Here is a 12083-nt window from a genome sequence, read left to right as displayed (position 1 = left end):
TAAATTCCAAAGCAAGTCTACAGCAGCACTTACTTGGACACATTGCACATGGTACATATTTTACGGTCCATGTTTAACAAATAACTGGGAGATGAAAAAAAAGTTTCACATATTCAACATGGCAGAATAAATTCTATAGCAAAAAGAAGAATTTTGAGTTGTTCTGAATGCTACTCTGAGACATCACTTTCCATTAATCTAATTTTAGCAGTTTGTATTCCTTTCTTTTTGGTAATTTTTAGAACAAAAAGTCATCCCAGTTGAAAAACAAACTACATGTGTAAAATACTCTATACATCACCATCCTATAAATCTGAGGGGTGGTCCTCTTCTTTCAGTAAATCTCTAAAAATCTCATGAAACTAATGCTTATTTTCCTCAACTCTAGACTTTAATTTTCTATCTTCAGAACTTAAAAATACTTACATAATTGTCTTCAAATATGGCTTGACTTTTCTTCCTTGATGGAAACAGCATTCCTGCCAACTTCAAAATTTATAGCTACAACCATATTTTTTTAATTTTTAAAAGCACAAAAAATACCACAACTCCTCAAAGTGATTTTGAAATGAACATTTCTTCATCATCATAATTATCCCATGTCAAATTGAAATGCACTCCAACTCAGCATACAAACAGAAAGAACATTTACCTCTGAGTCTCAGTGCAAAATATTACATTTGGAGATAACATCAGCAACTAAAAAAGTCTTTCAGTGGCAATCATACTCCAGTCATTAAAAACGTCATAAATGAAGTAAAATGGTACATCTCGTAGAATCAAGTTCCCGTGTGTGTGTGTGTGTGTGTGTGTGTGTGTGAGTGTGTACATATGGTACTTTCTCACTTTTACAGACTGCACCACAATTTTCAAAGGCACTTTCACATAACTTCATTAATTTGATCTTCCAACAATCCTGAAAAGTATACAAGACAGGGATTTTTTATTATTCCATTTGACAGAGCAATAAACTGAGATACAGAGAGACTAAGTGGCCAAAACCCAAACCTCATCAGTGGCAAACCCTGGAAAAAGAATTCAGACTGTTGACTCCCAGACCAGTCCTTCAAAAAGAAGTTTAGGTATGCAGTTTAAATTAGATGAGAAACGTGCAAAGTTGCTGGGTTTCTAAAGCAGTTTGAACAATGATTCTTTTTAGCCCCCTAGCATCATAAAGGTTCACAATCTATCTCACTGCTGGAAAAATGGGACTGTCACTTGGATTACAGAGAGACTGTACCAAAAGGCTGTAATTGAAGTATTTTCATTTGCAAAATTATACGCCTTTGAAAACCCAGTCAACCTAATACTTTAGTTCAACAGTTTCTGAGGTAGAAAATATTAAAATTTACTGGAGAACATAAACTCTGGACCATTTATCTTTAAAAAAAAGTTAAAGGATAATCTAGGGGGAAAATGTTTCAAGCAGAGTATAGGGGTGAAATTTAAATTTAGTGCTGGTTAAAAAACATGTTCAAAACTTTCCATACTGATTATGATTTTTTTCTCTGTTTCCTCCTTGAATCAGGATACCATAACAGGACAGTGCTGCAATATCCTTTTCACTTTTAAGTTACGGTGTCAAGTTTATATCTGCATCTGCTACATTTTTACAAAAATCGAACTGGCATTTGTAACCAATAAAAGTCAACATGAAAGGCAGTATTCCTGGTTATTTCAAATGACTCAAGGATTTCTTTTTCTTTTAAATTCCTCAAAGAAACAAGTGAAGTAAATGGAGAATACATCAGTTTAAATTTTTACCTGCATTTCTCTATACTTTTCAATTATTAGGCAAGCTCCTAAAAGACAATTTTTTTTTCCTTTTCTTTTTCTTTCCCCCATAGCAACTAGAGCAGAGTTCGGAACAGGCCACAAGGATTTCACTGACTACACAGAAAACCAGGTAGAAATTCTCAGGTCCACCCTCCCAGGCCTAGGGACAAGAAGACACATCAGAGTCTAGGTTTCCTCCCAATGGTGATTTTGCAGAGGGAAATGAGCAGAACAGATGATGAGAGCCATGGGGGCTAGAAGACAGGGGAGCAGGTCTGTGTGAAACGGCTGTGGAGTAAATCCCTATCTAGAAGTTGGAGCGGGCAGTGCGGCTAAAACAGACAACTGTCTAAAGGAACATATTAATCACTAAGTTCTAACAATTTTACACAAAAGTCACAGACAGAAAACAGTTGAAAAAACTAATGTACCAAAACCAAAAACTAGTGTACCACACAGTAGTAATAACTGCTGGATGCAAAATGTGTATACACTGTTCGTTAGGCTATGTTCAGAATGAGACAATTTTCTGTTGAATAACTGGGACTTTCCTCTCTAAAACATGCCTATAAATTCCTCAGGCCACTGTTTAGTTTAGATCACATGATCTAGATATCTGTTTCTTCTAAGTCAAAATGTAAAACTAAGTCAGGCTAGTTTTACATTTTCTTGTGTTTCATTTTTTATTTGTCCCTATTCTTGAATACATAGTAAAGTAACAGTACATAGGCCTCTTTACCTTATTTTTTATATAAAATAAACTATATTTTATATACTTGAGGTTTGAACCACTTACATGCCACAGGTATATTTTAGAGTTAGAATCAAAATTCTTTAAAAGCAATAAAAAACTGATTCCACTAATGGGCAGGAAAAAATGGTAAATTCAGGGTCTTGAAAATGTCACACAATAAATAACCAACCTTGAATACTTAAGCATAATGTTTACCTGACAATATCTGTGAATATACCAACAGAATATTAGAATATAACAGAACACATGTATGATAGAATAGCAATATATAGACAAGCTTATATAAAGTATATATACTTCATAGAAAAGAGAATGTTCATCCAAAAAGATTATATCTAAGTTCACAAAGGACAGTTTTTTAAAAAAAAATAGGCCACTATAGTCTGATTTAGGGATGGCCAAATAGCTTGTATCCTGTGAATTGCACTTGATATTTCAAATTTATGTGAGAAATTGTTCCCTAACATATTTTAAATGTGCATCTGTTACTGCTTATCTATGGGAGCTCAAGTACAAACTGCAGGTCATCATCCAAAAACAAGGAGTATCTGAGCTACATATGATTTCACATGCTGTACAATAAAGAAGCCAACTCCTTTATTCAGAGAAAATGGCCCCATGGCCACGAGGCTCAGATCTCCTCAGTAGGTTGACTCAGAGTTAATCCTGACACAGAATGCTGGGGTTGTTGTAGAAATTCACATGTGTATTTGAGGCAAACCAGCAGGAGGAATGCATGTGACAATCAAGGATTTCACGTACTTTGCGAAGCCAATGAAATCTTCGTGGTTGGTGTTGATGTAGGAGACTTGGATGTCGATCAACAGCAGTACCTGTAAGTCCAAGAGAATCACTTCAGTGAAAACCCATCTTAAATATTCTCAAACACTAAATTCAGTAATAGCCTACAAATCATTTATCTTTATTTAATTTTAAAAAGGATGCTTCAGTTAGAATGAAAAGTTGCATTAACTTTTTTCATTAGACTCTCATTTTTACTCTAAACTCAGAAACAAAAGATCTATGTGAAAAGTCTGAGTCCCACATGAAGACAACAGCATTTTAGTTTATAAGCATGTACTTAACATGCTTACTTAACACAGAGCCAACTTAACACAGAACCTAGAATTATTCTATTCCTCTAAAACATAGGTGTAATGTTCAAAAGGGCACATGTATAAAAATACATGTGGCACGAAGGCCATGGAGGAGCTGCTTAGAGCTTCCTGCTCCTGTAGACATCATATGTTGTTAGCCACAAAATAGCAATATCACCTCTTGTTTTTCCTCTTTCTATCTCTTTAAGCTACCTATAGGCAAGTAGGAGAAGTATCTCATCAACCAACTCAAAAAGGCAATATACAAATAAATAGAAAGCCTCCTTGAGATCAATAGGCTTGCTTCACTGAAGGTGAAATCTGAGTGCATCCAAGCATTCGTGGTAACAGTTTGTTGGCACAGTCTATATAATGCCCCCCAGGAGGTGCGTCCTCAGGAAAGCCTTCCCTGATCCTCACCCCACAACCTCACCCAAGACCAAGTTGGATCATGCTATTACTCTCATACAGTCTATAAATCATGATAATATTTTTATGTATTATACCCTATACTTTTTCTTTGTGGTGTTTATCACAAATGTAATTAATTATTTATATTATATTTTGTTTGATGTTTTGCTTCCCTGCAAGACTGTAAGCTCCATGGAAGCAGAGATTATATTTATCTTGTTCACCACTTTATCCCCAGAACCTAGCATGATACACACAACAGGTGCCTGAAAAACATTTGTGGCTGTAAATTCTATGACTATCTACCAGTCTTGAAGAATAGTTTATTTTAAAGGGAGAAATTTATTCCCATATAATTAGTACATGGCCAAGTATTATTGTTTCTCACTCATTACCCAATGCTATGGTCTCTGAGACTTTGCTTTTGTGGCTAATCTCAGTTGGTCATCCGACCAAATCTTGCTGTGAGCCCCGAGGAGCCCTACCGAAAAAAAGACTAAATCACGCCAAACCCATCCCCACTACCAACATAAAGCCAATGCCCAGGCACTAACTGGGTCAACAATATCATACTTGTATGAAAAACTTTCATATCATCAGGTAATAGTTTTTTTTCTTCTCTTAATGAAGAAAACTGAAGAGTTAGGAGGAGTCATCACTATTAGATTATCTGTGGCATTGCCACTATTCTCCCTACAATAAATCCAGATTCTATTAAATTTTATACCCCAAATCCATTTGGCTAGGAGTTTGGATCAATAGACCATAATATTTAAGCACAAATTAGTAGTTGCCACCATAAAGAGCAAAACATCTACATAATTCTCAACATTGCCAAAGGTTGTCGTGAATATCTTGGACGTTCACACACATTAACTTGGACTGCAGTACAGGGGAAAAGTGGAAGAAAAATAACAACTATGGCTGTTCTCATTCATATTCCTGGAAACTGGGAGTCTGTTTTCATCCTAGGAAAAGAGCCAGGTCGCATGTGGGGGATGAAAAGGAAAAAAGTACATTTTTTCTCTTTTTTTCACTCTCTCTCACTGCCTTTCTCACCCACAGTTATTGAAAATTTAGTTGAAGAAATGTAAAGATACCCCTGGTAGTAGTTATCACCCACAAAGCCAACCATTTCAACATGCAATTACATGTATGGAAGCACCTGGAATAACAGCAGGCACACACCGAAGCTCAAAAAAGCTCAAAAAACCTTTGTTTTAGAAAAACGTTCAGAGAGATTTATGGTTTTTCATATTTTTAATTCTGAAGAATTTCCCCCACACACAAAGTTTCCAGAGCAGAGGTTGGTAATAATTCCATTTTTTAAAAAAAACTGCAAGAATACCTCAAAGCAGTACTGGCACAGAGGTCTAAGGAAATGGGTCACTCTCTGACCAGCGACTTCAGAAGTACCATATGGCCTAAAGCAGCACGGAGTTCAGAACTCAAACGTGAAATCTATGCAAACTGACATGTTCACGTTACCAAAAACATGCATGTTTTTACTATGCCACACAGGTCAATATTAGCAGTGGCAGGCACCAGCTTCTTCAGGCAGTTGATTAACTGTCAAACCAGGCCACCTGAGATGGTCACTTAGGAGAGAGATGCTCGCTCCCTCCCTTAACTCCCACTTGGGGAATGAAGTAACCACTACATCAGAGGTACAGATGGGAGACAGTCTCCCTTGAAATCAGAAAAGGCAATTCTTTCTCATGTCTACTATGTGTCATAGCTCTTTAGGAATACAAAAACAACTAAAATTAATGAAGAACTAAGAGCTATATCTGGATTACTTCATTTCATCCTCACAAAATACCTGTGAGTTAACTACCATTATTATTCCACTTTCAGATGAGGAAACTGAAGTGTAAAATTAATAAATAACTTGTTCATTTACACAGAAAGCAAATGATAGCGCTTGGATTCGAACTCAGGCAGTCTGAACCCAGAGCCCACAATCTTTTTTCTTTTTTTTTTAATAACTTTTTTCCTTATTTTTTTGGCCGCATGGGGTCTTAGTTGCAGCACATGGGATCTTCGTTGAGGCACGTGGGATCTTTCATTATGGTGCGTGGAACCCACGTCCCCTGCATTGGAAGGCGGATTCTTTACCACTGGACCACCAGGAAGTCCCTGGAGCCCACAATCTTAATGACAACGAAAAATTTGAGTGTGTCATTTCAGTAAAACAAAAACTCTGAAACATGAAGAAGTTAACTGATTTAGACATGAACACAAAGATAATTAAGATAAGAATTGTACAACTTTTTCCTCAATACTGTTTTTACACAGGATCCCTAAGAGTTAAGTAGAATGTATTATCATTTGAACTTCATAGAATAAAGACACAAATTAAAACGGTTATCTTAGTTACTTAAGGTCAGGAGTACAGTTGATAACAGAACTCGTTTTCTTGGTCCAGCAGGAGCCGTGACATTAGGTGTGTGGGGGAACTTCTGGTCTCGGGTTGTATACCTGGACCCAGGCTTGACTTCACTGGCTCATGAGTTAACATTGATTTGTTTATCTCTACTAAGTCACAAAGCCTATTTTCTCCACTTTTGGCTATTGTGACTACTCCAAGAGTGAGAAAGTTGCAAAATAAGTGAAAACAATGAATAATCGTTAGTTAACTTTCAAAACGCGATGATAGGGCTTCCCTGGTGGCTCAGTGGTTGAGAGTCCGCCTGCCGATGCAGAGGACACGGGTTCATGCCCCGGTCCGGGAAGATCCCACATGCCGCGGAGTGGCTGGGCCCATGAGCCACGGCCTCTGAGCCTGTGTGTCCGGAGACTGTGCTCAGCAACGGGAGAGGCCACAACAGTGAGACGCCCGCATACCGCAAAAAAAAAAAAAAAAAAAACACGCGATGATAAAAAGTAGCAGCAATGAATCCCAAAGTTCGAGCAGAGAGCAGCAGGTTGTTACCAGAGTCACTCACAAATATCCCAACCTGCCAGGCCTCCATCCCTCTGTCTCTTCGCTATCTCCTTCCACGCCCACCCCAACCCTACAGCACCCTCTAACACATGTTGCATGTGTCTCTCTCCTTGTGGTTTGTCTCTACCTCTCTCTCTCCTATTCTGCCTTCCTCCTTTTCCCCAGTTCTTTCTCTCCTTCTTTCCAATCCACCTAAGAACCACAAAATCTTGGAATTCTAACTTATAGAGGACTTCAGAGATCATATAGACCAACATTTCAACATTGTACATGAGAAAAAAACAGTCCTGAGAAGTGATTTGCTCAAGAACATGCTGTTACTCTGTGGTGAACACATGGCTTCAGTCCAGTGTCCTCTCCATGCTGTCACACTCACAGCTGTGTCCTGGAACTGAAGAGCATCTGAAAACCTTTGTGTTTCCCATTATAATGTTTTATAAGTAACTAAGAAAACATCCACCTAAATTTAAGAAGCTTTAATTATTTTCACGTAGTCCTTAACTTTTTTCAATGAATTATCCTCACTTGAAAATAACCATTCATTCGTAGTTAGCCAAGATTCGAAGACAATTTCAAAGCCACTCCTTACGAACCATGTGTATTTACAAAATAGTTAGAAATGCTTAAAAGAGCTGTTCTTAAATGTTTTTATTTTTTTAGTCATAGGTTCCATGGATAAGCTGATGAATAGCTTTATCCATTCTCCTCAAGAAAAAAAATAAAAACACTAAACATTTTGCAAAACATTTCAGCAATTTATGAATATACTGGTGCCCATCTGTGGGCCCGATCTTAAAGAAAATATGTGATATGTTTCCAGATTAGTGGTTTTCAAAGTGGGGTGTGTACATGCTAAGGGTACACATGATGATTCATGAAGTGTTGAAAAAAATAATGGAACTCCTATTACTGCTTTTTAAATGTTATCCTTCTAAGGTCTTTATATATGTTTATATTTTTAACATATGCAAGATGTTAGTACAGCAACACGTATAAAATTCATAAATAAGTAAAAATAAACATATGTGGTGGTGTTCTCAGCTCTTTTTTTTTTTCCATTCAGGGATACGCCAACTGTTGGAGACCAAACAACCCTGGAGAGGTCTTCCACTTCCCACAAGGACCCTGCCCACCAGGGAAGGCCTCTCCTCACCTGGTCCTTTGTCTTCCCTTCTCGCTCACGAATGTGGTTAGCAACAATCCTTTCCGTTTCCTCGCAGAGTCTGGGGAAGTTTGCCAGCTGTCAAGAAAAACAGATCTGAGTGTTAATACTCAAATATTTATACTGCCAAAAAAGAAACAAAAATAAGTTATGTTGTATTCCAGAAGACATGCATTACCATTCTGGAAGCAGAAATGAAATATCCTAAAGAAGAATGGCAGAGTGACAGAAAAGACGGCACAAACTACAATCAGAAGTTACTACGTTATCTGAGAAGAAGCACTTCAAAACCAGCAGAGATATTCCCTGCAAAGAAAACAGAAACCCAGATACCATCTAGCTCTATGCTGTACAGAGTTAGCACTTAATAAAGTTCAAAGATGAAGAAGACAGAAATGAGGATGAAAAGGAGGAAAATGCCTAACATTTATAGAGTGCTTACCATGTTCCAGGTTGTGTGCTAAGCACCACATGAATTACCTCATTCGAAATTCACAACAATCATAAAAGACAGATCCGATTATTAACCCCATTTTACAGAGGAGGAAAGCAAAGTGCAGAGAGGTTAAGTAACTTGCCCCAGACTACACAGTTCAAAATCGGTGGGTCCAGGATTCCTACCCAAGCCCTCAGACTCCAGAGTTCCCGGTCTTGTCCATCACTCTTTGAGGATGATTCACATTCCATGAACCACAGAGATCATTTTTTTAAAATTCTACCCTAACAGATGTGTTTTTATATACATATTTTTGGCAAAACTGCAGAAATAATGCATGTCAATCACTTATCCCATCTCAATTATGCAGGTAATTGTCCAAAATTTAGTTTGCAAAAATGAATCATTTATAGTTGTTTTCAGTGCAAGGAAGAAAAGAAAAGGATGCTGTCAATACAAGGATGTTCAAGGAAGCCTAACCTAAAAACGGGGCTTAGTCGGGCAAAGTCAGTTGTGGGGAGAATGGAGCTTGCCAAGCACAGGAGAGGACAGGGACAATGAGTGGTCAAGGAAGTAAAGGAAGGTCAGTGCAGAGAGCAAGGGGATGGTCTTTAGGCAAAGCTAGAATGGTAAACAGGAGCTTGATCCTTGTAGACCTGTTAGGAATTTTGGCTTCTGAAGCAATTCAGATGGAAAATAAGGGGACTTGGACAGGGATGGCAGCAATAGAAATGGAAAAAAGTGGGCAAATTCATGGTTTATGACAGGCAAAGATGAATTCCATTTATTATAAAAAGCACTTGCAAATTAATAAGATTAACACTAATATTTCACGTAAAAAACGTGATTTAATTTAAAAAGAAATTTAATGGTCAACAAGAGATATTAAACTGCACAGAGTAATACAAAGAAAGATAATAACTACTATGTTGTCAAGTTACTATAATCATTTTTATAAGACTTAATGCAGGTGAAGGTGTGCTGAGACTAGCACAGTTTAAACTTGCTGAAGGGACGTCAATGAGAATAATCTTTCTGTTAAGCAATTTGGCAATATGTTTCAAAAGTTTTAAAGACACACACACGTCAGTCTAATTGCTTCATGGAATTCTGAGCTAAAATAATAAGGAAATTCATCACAGCGTTACTTGTAATAGCAACTATAAGACAAATAGACATAACTCTATAAGCCATCTAAGTATCCAATGATGTTAAATAAATTAAGGTAGGTCCACTAATGGGATGTAATAAGCCATTCCAAATAATAGCAATATTTGATATAATACTATCTAATTTATGAATAATATCTAATAACATGCTAAAGTGTCTATGACACTGGGTGAAGAAAATCAGGCTACTAAATATAAAATGTGATTACACACAAGCATATACACACACTCACAGTCACAGGCTACCATATACACTTGATACTCTTTGAGGATATAGCCAAAAACCTTAAAAACTCCAAAATTCTTGAGTAATACTGTAGCACATAATATTTCCCCTAACTTGTATGCTAGGCCTCCCTGAGATGTGATTGCTCCATGGTCATTGGAGTCACTGTGCGCACCTACTTTATAGCATGCATGATGCACATCAGTGTCTTAGCAAGATAACAAACTGCACTACTTCATGGAACCACTGTGATTACAAATCACATATAAATGTTAAATCACCTAATGCTGTAAGTCTGCTGTCTGTGCACAGAAAACAATCTGCACAAATACTACAAAATGTTAATAGCAACAACCTCTTTGAATGATGGGCTTATGCATAATTTTAATTTTTTTCCATATACATGTCTGCATTTTCCAAATTTTTCCACAACGAACATACTTTTTAAAAAAAATTTATTTATTTTTGGCTACATTGGGTCTTTGTTGCTGTGCGCGGGCTTTCTCTAGTTGCGGCGAGAGGGGCCTACTCTTCGTTGTGGTGCACAGGCTTCTCATTGCAGTGGCTTCTCTTGTTGCGGAACACGGGCTCTAGGCGCTCGGGCTTTGGTAGTTGTGGCACACGGGCTCAGTACTTGTGGCTCGCGGGCTCTAGAGCGCAGGCTCTGTAGTTATGGCGCACGGGCTTAGTTGCTCTACGGCATGTGGGATCCTCCTGGGCCAGGGCTCTAACCCGTGTCTCCTGCATTGGCAGGCGGATTCTTAACCACTGCACCACCAGGGAAGTCCTAGAGTACTTTTATAACAATATCATTAGAGCATAGAAACCTGGCTGCCTTGGTCACCTCAAAATTCACAGCCCAGTGTGTTCATGAGATCACCAAACCATCACCCCCTTACTGAGACTCCTAGCTGAATCCTGAGATCTGTGCTCATTTAGGTGCTTACTTCATGAATAACTTCAAGACACAAATGAAGCTTCCATTCTGAGTTTTGGAAACATTCTTCGGGGACAGTTCTATCATTCCAGAAGCCGTTTTATACTCTGAGAATACTGCAAGTTATTTTTTGTAAGGCCTATAAAAAGTCTCTAAGTATGGAAGGGATAGCTGATGAATACTTGTCCTTCTTCTTGACTAATGCAAAACTAGGTGGCACGTCTGGCACAAACCACTAGCCTGCACTACGCCACCAGAGCAATTGTTCCTCTTCTGCACTCAGAGAGTACCCCAAGCTATCATTGCATACTTGCTTTTGATGATAGCCACACTAACATAGAACCACACTCCTGCAGAGAAGTGACTACACAAGCAATAGCGGTCTACTAAATAGGATGGGGATGGCAATAGCATTTAGAAAATGGATTATAGCAGATTATTTCTAAAACACCAAAGAGTGGCAATATAAATATTTATTCAGAAACTAAATACTTGATAGCTCAAGGACCACAGACTAGTATGCAGACATCAAGAAGTCAAGGAAAGGCCAAAATGATAAGAGCATCCCATGAAGTAGAAACATCTAAGAACCCTCCAATCTACTGCCCTTGGCAGGAGGATTGATTTTTTTGTGCGTACCTCCTGATCTTTCCAAGCTCAATTTCATCAGGAAAGGAACCCGCCAGAGCCATATTTTTGTATCTACAACTGAGAAAACTGGATGTAAATGAGCCTAAATTCTAAGTGGGATAAAATGGAAAGAGAATACACTAGAAGAACTGCCCTCAGAGAAATATTGAAGGGGACAGTAAGCAGGAAAGATCTAGGCATTACTGAAAGGCAGTAATGAAGCCAGTACAGTTTCTAATTGGTTGATCTTAAAAGGTTTGTAGGAGTGTAAAAAATGTTGTGGGAGTATAAAACTCAAAATGATGGTTTTAATTGCTGGCTCCCAAATGTAATGCTCCAGTCCCAATTCTTCATAATACATATAGGAAAAAGGCAAAAAAAAAAAAGTCCTACTGACATTCAGAATGACTTCTGAGTAGGCTTTCTGCCACTCATTTCATTACCTCATTCAGGAGAGTCCCTGGCTCAGTTTGCATGACATTCTACTTAGCTTTAACAGATACTCAGCTGATTGCTCACTTCAATTCCTTGCCTCTCT

General features: G+C 38.0%; 1 protein-coding gene across 7 annotated transcripts in view; it reads right to left on the bottom strand.

Annotated features, from left to right (window-relative positions):
* The window catches only part of DNM3 (dynamin 3), a 574033-nt gene that overhangs the window by 325534 nt on the left and 236416 nt on the right, over positions 1 to 12083 (bottom strand). For all 7 annotated transcript variants that reach the window (XM_065883171.1, XM_065883141.1, XM_065883152.1 and 4 more), the window contains exons 11-12: positions 8139 to 8225; positions 3293 to 3363 (exon numbers count right to left, since the gene is read on the bottom strand). In XM_065883171.1, coding sequence (XP_065739243.1) covers positions 3293 to 3363; positions 8139 to 8225 — 158 coding nt within the window. The remainder of the gene's footprint in view (positions 1 to 3292; positions 3364 to 8138; positions 8226 to 12083) is intronic.

This window comes from Phocoena phocoena, chromosome 1 (assembly GCF_963924675.1).
Source record: "Phocoena phocoena chromosome 1, mPhoPho1.1, whole genome shotgun sequence".
NCBI classification, from domain to species: Eukaryota; Metazoa; Chordata; class Mammalia; order Artiodactyla; family Phocoenidae; genus Phocoena; species Phocoena phocoena.
Note: the sequence above shows the minus strand (reverse complement) of the source record. Positions and strands in the feature narration are given on the sequence as shown.